This window comes from Seriola lalandi, unplaced genomic scaffold (assembly GCF_002814215.2).
Source record: "Seriola lalandi dorsalis isolate HSWRI2012SDOR001 ecotype SW California unplaced genomic scaffold, Sedor1 jcf7180002054591, whole genome shotgun sequence".
NCBI lineage: Eukaryota > Metazoa > Chordata > Actinopteri > Carangiformes > Carangidae > Seriola > Seriola lalandi.
This window is the reverse complement of record NW_019525144.1, coordinates 1,589,438-1,610,670: the sequence shown is the minus strand read 5'-3', so window position 1 is coordinate 1,610,670 and position 21,233 is coordinate 1,589,438. Positions and strand designations below refer to the sequence as shown.

The 21,233-nt window shown below is 42.3% G+C and overlaps 1 protein-coding gene across 1 annotated transcript in view; it reads right to left on the bottom strand.

The window, feature by feature from the left end:
• The window catches only part of pcdh7a (protocadherin 7a), a 43,523-nt gene extending 33,850 nt beyond the window's left edge, over positions 1 to 9,673 (bottom strand). The window contains exons 1-2 of the mRNA XM_023419211.2: positions 7,128 to 9,673; positions 4,270 to 5,449 (exon numbers count right to left, since the gene is read on the bottom strand). Coding sequence (XP_023274979.1) covers positions 4,270 to 5,449; positions 7,128 to 8,551 — 2,604 coding nt within the window. The 5' untranslated portion in view covers positions 8,552 to 9,673. The remainder of the gene's footprint in view (positions 1 to 4,269; positions 5,450 to 7,127) is intronic.
• Between the last annotated feature and the right edge of the window lie 11,560 nt (positions 9,674 to 21,233).

Here is a 21,233-nt window from a genome sequence, read left to right as displayed (position 1 = left end):
AAGCACAAACACAGCCATTACTGGTTATGGAGCCTTGTTGGACGGGAGACAATGAGGCTGTGGAGTTGAGGTCTGCAGAGCCCTGCTGGTAATATCGGACAGGGTCATGAATCTGAATATAGCTAATCAATAGATAGCAAGTATGCCGGGAGAATCATTATGCAGAGACAACACAAAATACAGAAACGTACGCGCATACATCTACACCAGCCCGTGCAGAGTTTAAGCTGTCCGTTAGTGAGACAACTCATTCTGCAGCCCGGTGACACCTTGTCTCAGAGCTCATACGACAATTTCCTTTGGCCTGTCAAGGCTGGAAATTATATACTCATGTAATCCCCACTGCTTTAAGAACGGTCGGTAATAAGGCTTGCAGGAATGAATGGGAGAGAGACGGAGAGCGCAGGTGAGAGAGAGAAGTTAAATATGAGCCCCTGTGGTTTGTGATAACCAAAAAAAAAAGCATAACTGCATTAAAACCTGCCAGAGTGGTAATACTGCAGAGAGTGTTGCTCACACAACTGCACTGTGTAACTTGCTTATTACATTATCCAAGGCATATTAGGCTTACTCATATAGAGCCACATTATTCACTCTCACTTCTTGATACCCCCAAGCTAAGAATGGGACTGTGTGATATTTCATTGTTTCATCACCATCTATCTCTGGGTTAAGTTTCATTGTTTTTGAGCGAGTTGAGTTGGTTCTATTCCATTATTCTGCTTCCACTGCAGAAGGCCTCTCCGGCAGGCTCCACTCTCCCCTCAGCCCCATTGTTCTTCTTTTGCCTGCAGTATTCCTTTTCATTCTCATTCTGCTGGGCATCTCTCTGGCTTATAGTGCATCCCTACACTGTCTGCTGTATTGTGTGTGTGTGCGAAAAAGAAAAAAGAGAGAAGATAGCGATGCACTACCATATGTGCATGTACTATGTTTTTCTGAGTGAGTTTGCAAATATATGTGACAGAGGGACACATTAGAAAGTGCAAGATTTGTGGTTGTGAGACAACTGGCATGCCCGTACTGAGTGCAAGCTATGTAGAGTCATATAAGTGTAGGTATATGTGTAATGCATGTTTGTATGGGCACATGCACACACAGGATAGTCAAGCGTTCAGCAAGCTTAGCGCAGCAGCCACCTCTTCCGCTGTGTTCGAATGCATCCTCCTGACACATCCCAAGCTCCCAATTGAATCTTCCATTCTGCTGCACAAGCTTTGTTCCAGCTGGACTAAACACCACCATCTATCTGTTCCACTCTCCAAGGATTCTGTTATCTGCATGTCACTGCAGATGTCGATGCTGTGACCAAGACAAGGAGTTCTCCCCTGACCACACTATTGACCCAACCTGAGGAAGTCCCTGATCTTAGTTGTAGGTCAGCGCATTCACAGCTCAGCATAAGAATAGAGAGCTGCAGTTTGGTAATTGTTAGCTATTAATTGTATTAATAGAAAGCACACCGTATATATTAAAATACACGAGAAGATCACACATTACCAGATAACATGAAAATATTATCACTAAAAGCCTTCACCAGCTTCACAGATACAGTGTACTGATGATGTACAAAGCACCTCAAAGTTTCCCCAGATGACAACCATGTCTAAAGTATCACAACAAAATTCCTTCTTCCTCTAGCTTAAACTCTGCAGCATCATAACGTAACTAATTACCCAACATGTGATTCACTCAGTACAGTTGGACAGAAAAGACTGGAGTAATTTTCTGCCGCGGTGCTGCAGCATGTAGCAGCCGTTTTCCTTCCCTAATTACATCTGGCATCCATCCACCTCTCAGTTTGACTTCATTATGAGATGGAGGTATTCTCTCTTCAATGACTTCTACTCAATTACTCCGCCAAGTTCCTCCCTATAATCAAACTAAACTATGCATATTGTAATCAAAGACGGCTTTTATACCAGCTTGGACATATTACACCTTATTGTTCGATTCAATGGCCCCGGTCATTTAGGCACATTGCAGTTAATTCCACCTGTCAACGCCATTGTTCCGCCGTTTACTGCTTAAGTGTTCTGTTCTAATCCTCACCCCCTTGATTGTTCAATTTGTACATTTCACTCTAGTTTTAAGCGACAGTGTTACATTCATGAGGTGTTGTGTTTGATGGTCAGCGCTCAAATCCCACACTGTCTATCTGTACTCAGTTGTTTGAAAAAAAAAAAATCATGCCATTAAAAAAACAGAACATTTTTGAATGCCAAGTTGTCGCCATATGAGGTCGGTCAGAGCTCTCAGGCTGATTATACTTGATGTGTTTTTCTCCTGCTAAAACACAAGATTTAGCTTTAAATGTCATTTGAAACAATGACACTCAGAGGGCACACAAAGCACAACGTTCTAGCTGCTATTGTGACTTGTCTCGAATAGCTATGCTGTAACATAATTGAAAATGAGAAATGATCTAAGGGTTACATTGCGCACTTGGAAATCGTATACACAACCTTAGGGGCTTCTGGTTTATTCTATGTTTGTCACAAGTTGAAACACCCAGGGGAGCACCACCATGATGATAACATGCATAGTTTGCAGTCGAGAGGCATTTGCTGCATTGTATGGTGTGTCCTCAAGATCACAATCTTTGGCTCCCTTTTTTCCCCACACAGGTTAGGAAGAGCAATAAAACACTTTTTACTGAGTGTTTTGACACAGAAGGGCCCGATCAAGGCATGGCATATTCGCGGTATTTTGGGGTACCAACAAAATCTGTGCTTTGACACATTTTTGGAGATTTGTGCCTCTTATCTCTCTGACTGTTCTTTTTCCTCTCAAATGTCTCTGAGCTATTTTAGTGTTACACTGTTTACGTCATGTTACATGCACAGACCTGACAGTTGAAGACCTTCTACTCTGAGAAAATATGGGGATGTGTTCCAAACCAGGTTTCTAGAGGGCCTTGACACACAAGCTCTTAGTCTCGGAGAAAACACTATAACTAAGGCTATACGGAGGCAATTTAATTATTAGTCAATACAAATGACTTCAAACCAGAGAAGGAGTTCTAGTAATTATTACCTGCCAGCATTTATAGCTTAATTGGACATTATTTAAAGCATATTAAGAAGTTCATTTGATTAATATAACAAGGGCAGAGAGGGGAGAAAGATTTCCACCAGCATGGCATATGCTAAATTTGAAATCATGCTGTTGTAGTTATTTCTGGTATCTCAGTAATGTCTTTGAATCTAGTCAATTACCTCTGCACCCCAGTGTGGGTCTTTCAAGCCAGCTCTAATCTTGCTGTGAAGTCCTCGGTTCAAGAAAACAACAGATTTATTCAGTAGTAGTGGGTGTATTTATACACGTGTTTCACATTGCTTTTATTCCCCATGTGAACTTTGTTCATTTAGAGTTGATAATGGTTTTGATTTACGCTCCTCTAAGTCTGACCAGCTCTGTTCTGCTCATAATGTGTTGCATATCACAAAGCAAAATCTGAAACCTCATCAATATTCAGGCCTTCAGTGAAGAGATGCCGCTAAAGTACAACTTCTATTCAACTGAATATACTTCAACCTACTCTGTATCACAAGGCCAAAATTGGGACAGGACATCTCTCTCTCTCTCTGCCTCCCTGACACACTCACCCCTAATGCTCTCTCTCTCTCTTACCAGCTCTCTCTCTCTCTCTGTCTCTCTCTCACACACACACACACACACCTAATGCTCTCAGCTCTGAGTTCAATGTACCATAAAAGAAGAACCACTTCAGTAATAACAGTTATTTTAACCACATAGTCATTATAAGAATGCATGCTGGACAAAGAACCCACTCCAGTCGGATCCAAACTACAAAGAAGCCGACATTGCCAATAGCCTTCAAAAGAGAAACGGGGTTCTATATCTGGGACAAATATAGACAAAATTATTTCCTAAGAAATGGGCAGAAATTTGCAACACGGCACAGACTGTGAAAATTGTGCATTTATCTTATTCTATCAAGAAAATAATCATCTTACCCGTTTAGTTTTAACAGCTACAATCAGTTGTCATTACCACCCTCTTCCATTGTAATGTGTGGCCATTATTTGAATGGGGTCAAAAGACAGTATCATCGCTGTCATTATTGGTTATCATTACCAGCTCTGGGGAACAATAGAGGTCTGCACACCCCAAAACAGGACAGTGGGTCCTCTTTTACTTAAGTTTTCTTTTGTTTGAGTTACATGCATTTTAATGTACTTCACATGCTGCTGCTGAAATCAGTTTGAAAAAACAAAACAAAACGACTTTGTACATAAACATTACCTGTGCATCCACAAGGGTGGCGTTGGCCACGCTTTCATTAATGAAGACATGAACCAGGGCAGTTGCACAGAGAGAGGGGATCCCACTATCATTGACCCGTATGACCAGGCGATGCAGACCTCTGTGGCGACGCTCCAGGGGTTCTGCCAGGGTGATTACTCCATTGGTGTGTCCAATCTCAAACAGTCTGAAGGGATTTCCCCCCACTAGAGCATAGCGAAGGTCTGCATTTGGGCCTGTGTCTGAATCTATGGCTGTTACAGTTTGGACTACGGTGCGGGCACTGCTGGCAGGTGGAAGAAGGGTGTAGGACTCATTGGTTGGAGAGGTGATTGAGGGGGCATTGTCATTTTCATCTGTCACAAAGAGCGAGACGGTGGCGGTGGCAGTTTTGCGAGGCTCCCCCCCATCCACAGCCCTTACACGGAAGGTGTAGGTGGAAAGCTTTTCACGGTCAAACGATGCAGAGGAGAAGATAGTTCCTGTGTTGTTCTCAATGGAAAACACTTCTTCACCCTGCTCTTTCTCTCCATCTTCACCCTCCACCTTCTCTCCTGCCTTCTTCTCTTCAACTCCATCCATCTCTACAAACAGACTAAGTTCTGCATTCTCGCCTTCGTCAGCATCCGTCACAGTGACCATGCCAACTGGGCTGTTGGCAAGCAGGTTCTCTTTGACGTAGAATGTAAAGATTTCCTGAACAAATTTTGGCGCATTGTCATTTCGGTCGGTCACCTGAACAACAACAGTCGCAGAGCCTTGCAGAGAAGGGGTGCCCTTGTCCTTGGCAATAACCCGCAGTTCATACCTCTCTCGCTGCTCACGGTCCAGAACCCCAGTGGCACGGATATCTCCATTATCTGCATCTATGTAAAATGGCCCATTGCCGGCAGGATCCAAGGAGTATGCAATCTCCGCGTTCTTGCCACTGTCTGCATCTGTAGCTACCACAGTGACCACTCTCTCTCGAGGTGAGTTGTTCTCTGCAAAATGGACCTCCACAACACTCTGGGCAAAGGTTGGGGCGTGGTCATTGATATCTACTACTCGCACCATCAGTGAGCTGTTACTGGACAGACTGGGGCTTCCAGAATCTACTGCCACAATGGTAACACTGTACTCTTTGGTGGCCTCATAGTCCAGCAAGGCAGAAGTATGTAAGAAGTATTTTTTCTTGTTCCTGTGAAAATAATTAGATACATTTAATTAGATAATTAAATACATCTCATAAATGTGGTTGCTACCCTGCATGGAAATAATATAGGTCGTGTCCCCAAAGCAGTAAAATAAAAAACTAATGCTGCTCCCTCTTAAGCTGATTTGTCACCAGGGTGTTGGCTGAGGAAAAACTATTTTGTTGGTAGTCATTGTGTTGGGCTTTTTGAGGGGAATGATGTTTTATATGCTAAAAATATCAGTAAATAGTGAAAAAAAGACACATTTTATTGCCGCAAAGCCCAAGGTGACATCCCGAGGTGTCTTGTGTTATCCAAGCAACAGTCTAAAGCCCAAGGATATGTAATTTACAATGGTTGAGTTTTTGTCTGAAAAATAACTGAAACACTAAATCAATAGTCAAAAAAGTTGGCTATTCATTTTCTGTCAATTGAGTGTTGGATTAATTGACTAACTGTTTCATCTCTAATCTTTTATACACACTATATTTCAAGAGATCTTCCTTCATATCTGCAGTCATCTGCAGAGAGACAACAATACTGGAGAAACTGTCAATGACTTTTTAAAAAAAATTAAATCAACTACTCCATTTGCTGAAGACATCTCTTGATTATTACTCAGAATTTCTTTTGCCAAAGACAGCCCTGCAATCAGTACAGTAACTAACCTTACTGTTTAGGCTTCATAAGTAGTAGCAGCAATATCCAAAGATGGCCTTCTCTATTTCCAATAATACTCCCTCCATTCAAAAGCTTCATAAAATATCTTTACAACTGAAATAAGAGCATTTACATTTGCAGTCTGCACTGCTGAAATGATATTTAAAAGTCTAAAACCTTCCACTTTAATGAAAATGTATGCTCAAAGTTTACTGATTGTGTGACATTATAACTACTTTGTAGCCTTAGTGAATGAGTGGCAGCATTTGAACTAAGCTTAAAAGAATTACACATGCATCAGCACTGTTCTCTGAATCCCTTGTGGAAAATATAAATTGTAGAAATACCTCCTGGACCATTAGTGTAAGTACATATAGAAACTGCATGCTGCATGTGTAGTTGTCAAGATTAGCAAACAAAAAGGTAAAAAACTGTATTAGTCCCTGACAAAAATGCATCTATAATGTTAATCTCTGAATGATTAACTTTACATAAATTGGAAAGTAGCAAGGAATTAGTCAGGAACTATCTTCTATCAGGACTCAACATGCTAAATGCCATTATTATTATTCCTTAATGAATAATGACCATTCTTAAATTAATTGCTCCTGGTAACTTTGAATCAGGTGCTTAATGGCACATATCCAAATATTATTTGCTCATTATGTAGAAGTTAGTTGATGTTTTTGTTCCCCCACAGGTAAAGAAAGGTTAACTAACTAATATTTGGAATGCATCATTACTTTATAATTACATTAGCATTACCATTTTTGTTGTTCCTCCCAAGAAAAGCAATACATCATCCTTCCCAATCACTCATAGGAAGTTATTATTGGATACTGTTTCATTATTACAATATCTTGAGGTGTGTGCTTAAGTTACTTGTTGTCTATTATACAGTCCAAGAGTTAGAATTGCACAGGGATTACTTATTGATAAGCAGTTAGTTCTTGACTACTTCACTTGTAACTGCTCAGGATTTGGTATAATTTACTTTCAAACGTTACCTTTGATTCGCCTTACCTGTCGAACGCTTCATCTGCAGGTAGGGGTGGGAGTGCTGTTTCACCAGCTGGCTTCAGTGTGAATGGGACATCTCCTACGACTGTGCACGTCACAGCCCCATTCTCTCCTTGGTCTCGATCTGACACCTGTACCAGAGCCACTGGTGTGTCCACCAGAACGTTCTCTGGTACTAATGCTGCACCATCTCGAACAGGGATCCGTCCAATCTTTCGGATCTCTACGACTGGGACATTGTCATTTTCATCCCGCACGGCCAAAACTACAGTGGTCCGGTCAGTGCGGGGAGGCTGACCCCTGTCCCTGGCCATTACTGTGAACCTCAGTTGAGCCACCTCTTCCCTGTCAATCCTGTGAAGAACGCTCAGCCACCCAGTTGCCTCGTCCAGGCGCAGGAGTCGCCTGACAGATTCAGTGGCAGCCCCAAAGACATACTCCACCTGCCCATTCACTCCAATGTCACGATCTGAAGCTCTGACCTGGAGGACAGGTGTACCCGGAGGAGCATTTTCTGCCATCTCTGCCTCATATGTGGACCTCTCAAACTGTGGGCTGTTGTCATTCACATCTGTGATGGAAACACGAAGCAGGGCTTGGGAGGAACGTGGTGGGTTCCCTCCATCTCGAACCCTAAGGACGAGCTCATATGAGTCTTTTTGCTCACGGTCCAATGTGCCTTTCACAATGAGCTGTGGTTGTTTTTCACCATCTGGTATGTCTGCAACTTGTAGTTCAAACACAGTGCTCCTGGCTCCTGCTCCATTATCTCCACTTCTTCCCCTCCGATCCCCAAGTCCATCTACTCTGGTAATGGGGTTTCCTCCTGCTGTGCGCCTCGTTGAACTTGACCCAGCTCCACCATCCTGGATCAGCTCATAGCGGTCAATGCCATTTCGCCCAAAATCCCTGTCTGTTGCAGTGGGCAGCAGGTAAAGGGTTCCTATTGGGCGATTTTCCTCAACTGAGAGCTGGAGCACAGGTGAGGGGAAGGAAGGTGTGTTGTCATTGATGTCTGTTATGACCACACGCCCTTCAAACAGATCTACCCAGCTCTGCAGTGGCCCTATCACGGACACCTCAAAGTCCAAGAAACACTCGTTTTCATCAAATATCATCTGGCACTGTGGAAGCTTCTCTCTGTCAATACGCCGTGGGCCTGTTGTCAGCTCACCTGTCACATTGTCAATCTTAAAGTACTCTGAGCCGCTCTCTAGGGCGAAGGTGACATCCCCGCTACCAGTACCTGCCGTGAGGCCCAGGTCTGCGGCCACGTTCCCAATCTTTACGTCAGGTGGGCCCTCCTCTGCTACCCGGTACCGGAGAGCTGAGTCGGCACCCGGTGGCTGAGTCAGCAGCTGCAGCACTAAGACCACGAGGCTGAGAGCCTGCGCGGCGGAGGAGTGCACTGCACCAAGCCTCAGCATGGCTCCTTCTTCCTCTCGCCTCTCTCCTTCCCGCTCTGTCTGCCTCCGAGCTGCGGCTTGTCTCTTCTTTATTTGTGTTTTGTGGACTGGTGTACCTCACAGCGTGGGTGTTTGATTTATCCTTTCTTACCTTCTCCCTATCGCTCTCTGCGGACTGCCGCCTGAGGTCCGGCGAAAAGCTTCTGCACTCTCACAGTACTTCACTTCAGCGGTGCAGACTCCTTTCTTTTATTCTCCTCCTCAGTAACCTGGTGCTTTTGCAACTTCTATGATAATAATCCCGTTGTCTTGCTGGGCTGCTCATGCCACAAAGGTATCAAAAAATCCATCCTGCTGCGAAAAAAGAAAAAAAAACTAATTCACCAGCCTTTGATTAATCCACTTCACTCTTCCTCACTCCTTTCTCTCCTGTAAACCGGAGGACTACCCCGTTGTCACAGGAGAACCCTTATCGGTTCATAATGCCATTTGTAAGTGCTTTTTATTCCAGTCACATTTGGGACAGCGGCTTTTCTCGCGTTTTTCACAGTTAGAAACTGCAATGCAGCACCACTACACAAAAGAAGAAAAAAAAGAAAAGAAACACTGCTCGCCTCTTCGGACGCTGAGGAAAATGAACTCACATCCCCAAAGAGGAATAAAAATCAGTTTGGAAAAAAAGTCTTTGGGATGCTGCTGCCGGATCTTTTCTTACCTTCGGATCCAGCTGCGTTTTCCTCTCTTTTTTTTCCCGCAGTGGAGCAACGTGCCAAGCCGTCGGATTCCTTCACGCAAGTTATGAGGAGACAAGAGTGCTTTTCAGAGCGAGTTTCTCCTCATATTTTTTTTTTCACATAAAAACAGAAAACGAGAGCCTCTCTTGGTGAGCTCAAAGGCGAGATCCCGGCTTCAGCATCAATTTAGCGTAATCCCGTGCAGTGCTGTGTCTGGGATGGATGTTTCGGTGATGGACCGAGTGTAGATGCGTCTTTTTTCCAAGAGTCCCGCATTCTCTCTCTCGCTCCCTCTCTCGCTCTTTCTCTCTCTCTCTCCTCCACATGCGCCTCCTCCTCCTACTCCTCTGGCTTCTTTTTTTCCCCCCTCTCACCTGCACTGCTTGGGACTGCTGCTGCTGCCGGTCTCCAGCGATGCTGCAGTCTCTCTCTCTCCCTCTCTCTCTCCCTCTCCCAGCTACTGCAACATTTTCCCCGGCCGCGTAACTCGATCGCTGAGCTGTAACGGGAGAGGCAGCAGAGGCGGTGTTGGGTCGCCGTGTGTGTATGTCGGTTACCGGGGACAGACCTCACCCCCCCGCCCCCTGTCATATAGGAAGATTAAATGGCTTGGTGTCCCGGCTGCTGACAGCTTCTTGGTGGGAAAATATCTTTATTCACACATTCTTACAAAGGACAAAGAGAGACGGAAGGAAAATAGAGTGATCTGGCTTTAACACAAGTCAGCCCAGTGCTCAGTCATATTTCTGCTGGTGCAGCTATTTTGCTGGGGCAAGTGTAGAAGGCTTCATTCATTCTTTTCTGAAAGAGACAGAAATTGTCACATAAGCTTACCCTCAGACTACAGAATCGGGAGTTGCTTTAATATTCATGACCTGCAGTCACGTATACTGTAATGCCAATAATTTATAGCCGTGGTTCACATCTTCAATCAGAGGTAGCCTATAGCAACCACTACTGCAGCCAATATTGTGAGTGTCAAATAAATAACAAAAAGTAGTTGAAGTTGTGTTGCTCTGTGTTTAATATGTATTTTTGTTTTTACTTTTATTTATTTGTGTAACAATCAGACTTTCTGTTTTTTCTTTGTTGGCTGTTTCCTCTAACCCCCCCCCCCCCCCCCCCCCCCACACACACACACACAACCACAACCAAAACACACACACACACACAAAAACACAAACACGCACACGCTGCTGTGAGGATGCTGTGTCTCGGCGGACCGACCTGCTCCGCGAGGAGCGCAATGCAGCATCGGTCTGCTGCTATTGAACACTGCCGGGGCTTCCACGCTGCTGCTCTGTTAAACCCGCGCTGCATTTCTAATTTCCCAGCCAGTCAGGCCGACTGCGCTGCCCGGCCTGGCTGGAAGCAGGGACTTCCCCAAACATAATGTTATTGGCTGGGGTTATAAGAGTTCTGTGTACCAGCTATTAGTGAGCAGTTTATGGCTGGCAGAGAGTAAACAAAGACTGACAAACTGCAGAGAGAGGTCACACATCTTCGCCTCTCTCCCGTTTTTCTTCCTCACATGACCCCCTCCTCCCCTGCCCTCCCCTCCCCCCTTCTCTCCCTCGCTGACTTTTAATATATTTTTCTCTTTTTCTTTTCCATCTCGCACCCTGAACTGCACCAGCAGGCACTTGCCTCAGTGTGTTGATGGGCCTATATGCTTTGCACACCAGGTGCACTCGGCACGCGCCTGCTCGGAGCGCACCCACGCCCTCTGTCGCTCGAAACACGCGCTCCTATTTCCTTCAAAATCCATGGCGGAATTCGCCCTGTGGTGCGTGCGTGCGTGCGTGCGTGCGTGCGTGCGTGCTTGCGTGCATGCATGCATTAGTGTGCATGTGAATCTGGACGACAGAGGAGAGAGAGGAAGTTTCAGACAGTGTTGTGTGTGTGTTTGTGTGTGCGCGCGCGCGTGTGTGTGAGTGTAGCGTGTAGCTCTGCTGCCTGGGTCAGCTCAGTTCACTTTGAGACTACTTCAGTTGATTCGGGAAATTTAAGTCAGATTTAACCCAATGAAAACACCTAATAAAATCTGCTGGCCAGAGCATGCTGTTATAGGCCTATCCAACCCATTAAGATATAATTGAGCATGAATCCTCTTTCATCAGCAAATGAACTGCAGTTTCAATTTGCATATTGAATGAAAAATGTGTGTGTGTGTGTGTGTGTGTGTGTGTGTGTGTGTGTGTGTGTGTGTGTTTGTGTGTGCACGTGTATGTGTGCGTGCGCACACACTTGTGTTTATTCTAGTTAAAGACAGGATGTTCTTTGGAGAAACATAACCTGGATTGACATCTATTATAGCCTAAAGGCCTATGCTGTTTGTACCATCAGAAAAGAGGATCACAGCTTCAGCACATGGTCTATACAAGGATAACTGTGGAGAAAAAAAGACAATCTTGACATACATATTTGACAGCATCAGGCAATAGCAACTGATATTTAAGAGAAATATCAGGGAACAAGCCAGATATCCTGAAGACATTTTGTGCTCATTCTGTGTGCTCTTTAAAGGCATTTAGCTTAGTTATTGTACTTAACTGTTCATTCAGCCATCCTTTCATTTGTAACATCTTTATTGGGTCAGTTTTGGCAATGGCAAAAATGGAAATCAGAACATATCAAATGAGCCTTTTTCTGCAGTAACATCCGCCATGATAGAGTTCAATACTGCTACAGCACTTCAAAGTGCTGATGAAGAAAATGACTTTCATATTTTGATCATTAAGTAGACTAGAGCAACAGTCAATTAGCAATCAGTCATTTAATGTTGCCAGTTCATAGGTTGAATTCCAACAGTTATGTTAAATTATGTTTTTAACGAAGATGAAGGTTGACATCAGTCCATATTTTTGTTATTGTCGTCAAACACCTTGACCAACAGTATATTAGTCACATGTAAATAAAGGCAGAGTCATTTATGTGGTTTTTTGCAAATGTTATACTCAAACAAATATATACTGCATTTTTTTGGGACTATTTTCAGCTGCGGATTAACACTTTTGGTGTTTTAATGACCATTTACCTCAGCTGAACAGTGTATGTTGGACTGACTCACAAAATAAACTGCAGTGGCCAGGTTCATGATAATAAAGAAACATGTCACCGAGTGTTGCTCAGTGATGTGTTTTTAAGAGTTTTTGGAATATAGAAGAGCTCTATGGAATAGAGGAATAAAATATAACAGGCTTTTGCAAAACAGGAAATACTTGTTAGTAGGATGAATTGTTGTTGGAACAAATTGTGACTTGTTGACAAAGAGAAAAATGTAGAACATGGCCAGCATTATTCTTTATTTATGTATTTGTTTATTTATTTATTATTAATTTAATTACTTTAATTGATCATTTGTTTTTTAATCTGTGAACTCAGGAGTATTCAGAAAATACTGAAGCTGAAAAATACTGGGAGCCCTCGTCAAACTTAAATGGGATCCTTCTCAGTCCATCCACTGCGAGTTTCCAGTCTTGATGTGGATTTCAACTGAACTCATAACTGTTAATGTGTGAGCAGGAGAAACTAATAGAATAAGTGACAGAAAACATTGGGTAAATAGAGAAATGGTTGGGTGTGGCGTAAGTGAAAGACAACTATTTTATAAATAATTTTATTATGATTTCAGTGAGTATTATTTTATTATTTTATAATCGACTTCATCCAGAATTCTCTAGAGAGCCTTAGCTTTGCTGAAACTGAAACAGACCTTTCAAAGTTCACTACAGTTGCATTGCCTCTACTTTTTCCTTCAAATGTGTTTTTTTCTTCCCCCTCGGTTCCCTCACATATTCCACACAAACTGCAGCATTAATGAGCATTGATAATTATTTATTGATTGCTGTCTATTTCTGTTTTGGTGCCGACTCACGCATGAATTCCTGGTCTTTGATTTGAGGGGCCGTCTAGTGCCACGTCACTTATTATAGTGTATTTTTTGCCACATTTGTTTGTTAGAGCATTAACGATAATGACTGAACTTCTAATTAGTTGCTTTCAACCGCAGTCATCCCATCCACAGAAAACTCAGCATCAAAGGCCTTAATGACTACAAAACCTGTCTGGGTGACCTCAGTAGTCATAAAGCCCTCTGACAGTTTTGTGTTGACTCACCTGAATCACATCATAGACCACCTACTGGACCGTCTGCAGTTCACCACCTACGCAGACCAGCAGATACAAGCCCAGGGGCATATGGAAGGATCCCGTCTGGTGGTGAACTTTAGCTCAGCTTCACTGCTTTGATCCATGAACTGCTTCACACTAAGCTCTACCATCTCACCATGCCCGCCTCCACCCTTCAGGGGATCAGCAGCTTTCTGATAGGTAGGGGAAAGCAAATGAGGCAGGACAAAGTTAAATCTAGTACCCTGATAATCAGCGCTGGTGAAGCCGTATGATTTCTGTGCACTCTGTCCACTGCTTCTTTTTTTCCTTTACTCAAATGACTGCACCCGCAAGGACACCTCGGGATGTTATAGGAAGGCTGTATACCAGTGTTAAGCTGAACAGCTCTGGCAGCACCAACAACATGCTCACAAAAGCGGAGATGAGGGTTGACTTGAGAAGGAGCTCCCCACGTCTGCATGCCTTTACCATGCTTAGAACTTAGGATTCCTGTTTACCACAGCCTACACTAAAGCCACCGTATACTGTATTGCACAAAACGCCAGGTGGAGAAGTGTAGGAAATACAACCTGTGAGAGGCACTGAGTCTGTCCAGACTAGTTCTGTCTAATTGGTATGGCTGTGCCCTACTCAGGGCTCTGACCTTGAAATTTACTTTGGTATTTTGGTGCCAAGCACAAAACGCTGGGGAGGTGCCAACTAATGGTTGAGATGATGAATGAGATTCATTCAAATGAAGCAGTGCAAAGTGAATTGTTGTTGTTTTGGTAGAAAATGTGTCTTGTACTTTGCGTTGAGAAGAGCCGTCACAGAACTACATCAGTTTGTGGGGCAACTTCAATCTGCTGCCACTTTTTTTGTGGTTTTATCAAGTTACTAAGTGCAAACTGAATTCATGGAGTAAACACATCAATGATAGAATAATGCTTAAAATGTAAATAAACCATTTTAACAAATCAGTCCCCGGCCAGTAGATGTATTTTAAATGGCATAAAAAAATTTGTGTTTATTGTGTTTAAAGCAGCAATGTCAAATCAGTCTGGATTTATCTATAAATTAGTATGAGTGATTCTTCCAATGTTTGTTGTCCACAGTTGCTTTATACTGTATGAAAACCTTCTCCTTCAGGCCATTAAATCCCTGCAGCCATCTGAAGGCAGCAGTAAACGTTTGTTGATAAATCTGCGTTTGAGAAGCGCCACACCACAGCTCAGAGCCATTATGCACGTTTACCTTCATTAAATCACAGGCAAAAGACACCAGGCTGCTACAAAGTAACTCCAAACAATACTAGATACATCAGAACCTCAGGGAGATGTCGAGTTTCAGCGCTTCATCAGTCCTGTGTATCATTGCCTCCTTTCAAACCTTTTTTTTTTTTAGCAAATGTAGCATTTCATGTTGTACTGTTAAAACACATTATGGTGAAAATGCTGCAACTGATGATGTGAGAATTTATGACGCCAGTAGAGCAGAAATTAAATTGTTGGATTGATGTCTTCATTTAAATGTCCTCATCAACATTTTTTTTTTTATTCGGCCAATTTATTTCTATCATCCTTGCACTAGTTAAATAATAACCCACACCATTTGCCTCTGGCTGCAGAGTTAAGCTGTTGTGGGTTCAGGTCATGCCCCATTACACCATCCAACCACCTGGTTTTCTATAGAAGCCTCTTTCCATTTGCTGAGCTGTTGTCGTCATGCGTCAGCATGATAGACACAGCTGTTTCAGAGCGAAAAGACCAGTGATGTGACTCACTCAGAGTACATTTATTAATCAGCACAACCTCTCATTTATATTCCACCTCGGCCGGCCCTTTTGCACTCTGCGCTGCTGCACCTACATGAACCAAAAAACAGCAGGTACGCTTGGAGACTCCCACATAGTGCATCCAAGACCTACAACTTTGGACTTGTCATTCCACCTGTGGGGTTGAAATAGGGCCCTTTGGCTCACTGGTGTAATCGTTTATTGCAATGTTAGTGTTAAGAGATGGTGACCGGGGTATGGGGATCATGAGGTCATGCAGTGATGGAGCTCAGTGCTGCAGGGTAACGTCTGTGGTTGGAGACTTCAGCCCAAATTTCCTAGGAAAAGAAGGAAATAAAGGGAAATAAAAGGTGGTGGTTGGTGTAGGCAGATTTACAAAGGATGAAAAAGCAATAGGAGATGGTAGATCCCAAGGCCACATACTTCAGTTATTCTCGAAGTCAGGTGCTTCAGATCACAGAGCATCAAAACAATCAGCCATAAGAATAAGTCTGTTGCATGTGCTGTTAATTTGTTAATGGTTAGCCTGATGTGATGGTAAACCTACAGTTTTGAGACATAAAACTGTGCCAATTGATTCTAATTTTTACACAGACAGAGAAGAGTAGGGAGGAAGCTCATGTCATTCACCATCTACAATAACCTAATGCGGGACTTTCAATAGCCGGTGTGCTCTCTTTCAGATGCGTTAGAGAGTCAGCATCAAGGTTGGTAAAGCTAAATGGCTCAATAAGCCGGTCAAGAACGCCAACTCTATTGTAGGTCCAGATTGGCTGGAGGTATAAACAGTGAAGATGGATGAGAACTAGTAGCTATTGAATCCATCCTGTATGCATCATGCCTATCCTCTCTATGACGACAATAGAACTGACTAAGCAGCACCAACGTGGGTCTCAGTTTTACCCACACACATCTGATCTATAGTATTCCCTTGACAGTGCACTGTGCTCTTGTGCTGTAAATGTACTATGTATTATGCCGACTTCAATGTTACATCTCACATTTCATGTGTATTATGATAGATTTCTACTCTATATGAAGGAACTCTGCAGATCCATATGTGTACTCACACATATAATTCATACCATTAAAGTGACTGTACATATTTCTGTTTATATGTTGATGTATTTTCATAGTTGTAAATCTCTGGCCACACATGAATACTCTAAAGGTCGTTAAAATAGTGCCAACACTTCATTAAATTGAACTCTGGAATACCTTAATCACAACTGCAAACACTGCTACATAGGTGGGCTGAATTAGCTGGAATGCCAATTAGTAGCTTTTGTCAGCTGGATGAGGCCTGGTAATCAACAGTGTAATGTCCTTTCAAAGCAACATGAAACAGCTGCAGTAACAGGGCTCTAAAGAGGCTAAATCATTTGCTCTGTGACTGCAGGAGTATCCGTCAGAAAACTGAAATGTCCAGAGGAAGAGGTTGCATATGCCATGTGCCAACACACAGACACATTGATATCTAGATTTACCCCAGGGGATCATCCTAAACTTTTGTATTGCATCGAGTCATATTCTGTCGTTTCCTATTGCTCTATCCAATCCTCTCCCACCCTGTCTTATGCTTTCCTTTTATATCATATCTTGTTCTCTTCTGTATTCTATCCCATCCATTTAAACTGACCTTCATGTTGGCCTGCCGCATCCTCTTGGTATTTGGTGTTTTATACTTGCTGCTTACTAGCTGAAGTGCAGCTTTAAATAACATCGCTATTGTATCGTTTACACTCCTGTACTTGCTGCCTGCACAATCATATTTGGCTCCACAATTCAGATTATAACTGTGACTGTCTTCCCCTGTCTTTTTAAAAAATCTCTTTTTAATCTAAAACTAAAGACCATCTTGCAATAGGATCACACCATCCGCGACGACTGTCAACATGTTGCTGCTGTGACCTTATAACATAGTCAGTACTACATTATTACATGAGTAGGGCCTACTCAGCACTCATGGCACTCTGGTAAAGTGTCTGCAGGACCCTATTTTGCCATGATCACGAAGACACACATACAGCAGCCACTATTAGACATGTGGTTTGGTTATTGGAAATATTGAAGTGTTTGGAGTAGTACTTGAGTATTTAAGGTATTTGAGTGTTCAAGAAGTTGGAGCTGATATCTGATAATTTGGAACACTTGAGTACTTAAGCTACCTGAGTTTAGATGAAATCTGCCCACGTCTCAGCATTTTGAACACTGAGATTCTGGTGTATCTGTAAGATACAGCTACTACGCCTACTACTACTGCTATGGCTAAAATGTAGTTTTAATTTTTTACTTAGGTAGGTGAGGTTGAAGCGGTTAAAGATGCAACAAAAGTGAGACCATACAGATACACTTGCTGAGAATCCACATGAAAAGTGAGATGTGAGTGGGTGTAAGCACAACTGAAGCATTTGGCCCATTCTGTCCACACCAACTCTGACCTCTGTTTGGCCGTCTCTGTTGTCAGAACCAGCTGTCTGTCAGCAGCACAGCTCCTGAGGTGTTGAAAGGATGGCAGCCAGCCAAACTGTCTTCACCAGATTGACAAAAATAGTTTATAAGTAAGCTGCATGAGGATTTTACAGGAAGAATTCAGCATAGTCTTTATTTATTGATTCCCTGATTTTTATTTCCACTGTTGCAGGGTTAGGGGATCTGCCTACAGAGAAACTAGAAAGCTCATGCTGACAGAGGGAACCTTGGATCACTCATTACAGATATTGTTAATATGTACAGAACATACAAACAGTGGGAGATTCGTGTGATTTAAAGTGCTGTCTGTAGATATTATGCATGGCAGAGTGTGCCAGAAGAAAGAAAATAGACTCGGAATGTAAAAAATGCAGGGGGTCCTGGGGCGATGTGCCTGTCTCAGAGTCGGTTTATAGATTTGATAAAACAGAAAACCATCCGTTCACTGAGACAGGCCAATGACAGATGTCAGAAACACTTCTAAAAAACAATTCTTTGTGGATTGCTCATTAGACTCTTTTCCCATGAGTATGCATTCAGCAACCTTGTAATGCAGCAAAAGTACACAGGGAGGAAAACATTACTATTGAGTTGATAGTAAATGCACCTGAGATTACCTTGTGGGGCAGAACAATACTACACTTCTCTTTCTAATTTTTATTCCGATCGGTGGACTGTAGCTTTGCCCCTGAGGACATGTGCTGCAGTTGGTAACATCACATACATGTATGTAAACACTGTTTTACATTTCATGTTTTACATATACATATATATATATATATATATACATGTTTTTTTTTTTTTTTCTCCCAGTGGAAAAATCAGAAACAATCTGCACCAGGCCACAGAACAAATCTACAGTGGCTGTCGACCGCTGTGAATGCTTATGAGGAATTTCCCTTTGGGATTTATTTTCAACACTAGCAGGATGGAATGACTGCAAAGACGCCACCATTTCCCACGGGGAAGCTTTCTAGGTCAGGTGGGATATGTAGTGCCTCTAGCTCAACCTGGTGTATCTGCACAGGTTCTCATCCCTGTCAACTTTACATCGTCAGCTGGTAAGGTAACTGATTGATGTTTAAGTGGCCTAACACCAGTGCACTCTGAAAGATACAGATGTTGTCTCTGCGCCTTAATTAAAGGTAGAGTTCAAATGCACTTTGATGTACTCTTAAGGGAAGAACCTTGTGAAACCCTGTGAAATTCTTGTTGTAATCTCTATGAAAGATTATGTCTTGTTAATTATAGTACATCTGGCATGGCTACAAGAATTTGATTTGAACCACAGAAACACAACTGGCACTATTTGTAGAATGGTTAGGATAGTCGTCGTATAGTAAGGCTGGGTGATATGGCCAAAAATAATATGATAACATTTATCGATATGTACATTTAATAACATTAATGAAGAAGGAAATGCATCTAACATGTTTGTTAGACCTGAAGGATAAACACAATACGTTTTGGTAGGTAAAACTGAATATCAACATAACTTGTTTGTTTCCAAGACACCTCCACAGGGCACCTTTTAATTTGAATTTAAGGGGGTATATTCAGTGTTGACTAAATCCTACATAAATCACAAAGTGTGTTATGCTTCTAAACAGTAGTTTATTTCTGAATCAATAATTTCATATTCTCAACACGGTATAACATTTATTCTGTTTGTGCAGGACTGTGCTGTGGGCTAGACTACAATTCAACAATTCAATTCAGTTTTATTTGTATTGTGCCAAATCATATCATACATTACCTCAAAGCTCTTTAAAGGGTAAGGTCAAGAAGAGAAGAGTGAGAGACCAGGGACAGCTGTATATACTGTGGATTGTTATAGTGAAAATAATGAAGGTAATACCCATATATATATATATATATATATACATATATATATATATAACGGGGAGCTGGTTCCACAGGAGAGGAGCCTGATAGCTGAACGCTCTGCCTCCCATTCCACTCTTAGCAGCTCTACCACAAGTAGGCCTGCATTTAGAGGGCAGAGTGTTCTGTTGGGACAATAGGAAACTATGCGCTATTTAAGATACGATGGTGACTGACCATTAATGGCTTTGTATGTGAGGAAGAGAATTTGAAATTCTATTCTGGATTTTACCGGGAGCCAGTGCAGAGAAGCTAACACAGGAGAGATATGATCACTTTTCTTAGTTCCTGTCAGTACTCATGCTGCAGCATTTTGAATGAGCTGGAGGCTTTTCACTGAGATATTGGGACATCCTGACAATAAAAAATTACAGTAGTCCAGTCTAGAGGTAACAAATGCATGGACTAGTTTTTCAGCATCCTTTTGAGACAGGATGTTTCTTTCGCCTGCTTTCCACAGAAGGCCGATGCAGCACTGTTGCCACGGGCAGAACTATGTTTTCAGATTGTCAATCAATCCATCCCATTTTCGTGATATCTTAGTAACGCCAAAGGTTAAAATTCACTCACTTACGTTCTTGTGAATGCGATATATCAGGAATATATTATGAAATTTCATTACATCTGACACTTACATTCACTTGGACTCGAGGATGAACTGATAAGAACTTGGTGGTCAAAGGTCATGGTCACTGACCTCCACAACTAATGAATTTATATGATAATTATGACACAATTTAACAAAAAAAAAACTAAGAGGTTAAATGATGAAGTGATGACATTTTATATCAAAATGTTGATCAATTGGTTGAAGTTGACAGTGAAGGTCAACTTCACTGTGGCCTTCACAGTGAAGGTCAACCTTGTTCAACTTTGTGTCATCATAATGTTCTGCGAAAACACTTCTGGTCATTATTCAATTCTGTAACTCAGGAAGGGGAAATTGTGATGATATTTCCTGCAACTTTGCTGGTTAGAGGCATACAACTGTGAGATGATAATTCTATTTTTTTTTCTGTCCTGTGACTTCATACCTAGAGTCAACCACATAGCCTTTGAAACCCAGTCTTTTCACCGTTCCAACTGACATCATATGTTTTTTATGTATTATATGTAATTGCACTTGCTGTGTCCCAGCTGGAGCTCCTACCATATCAGTGATGATATAAAAGGCAGGCACAAGCGGCCGCTGCTGAGTTTGAACTAACTTTACCGCTAGAGGCTTGTTTGCAGGCTTGGCTGCTAATGCAAGTGCCATTAGTTTGAGAGCACAGACTTTCGGTATGCCTGGTGTGATGGTAATGTTACCTTTTCAAATGGTTGAAATTAGAATATTCCAATAATTACAATGTAATATTTTCTTTCAGCTCGGCTTTTGGTCTCCACCAATTTTTAAGAGAATGCCTTGCTCTTGAGCTGCTCAATACTCCTCTATATTTACCAGCTAACTGTCTGTGTGCTGTTTGGTGCTGGGCTGGTGGTGTACAGATGATCTTTGGAGCTTTGTTGTTGGACACAACTGTCTGCTGCAAATGAAAACAATTCAATGAGAGTGAACCGAAACAGTAAAGCTAAAAACTAAAAGTCGCTAGCTGAGAGAACTGTAGGTTCATCACTATAGTGACCAAAGACTTGTTGCATGTCATTGCCTTTTCATCTCTTTATGGTTGGCTATCAAATAAAGCCCCACCCCTCCACCCCCAAA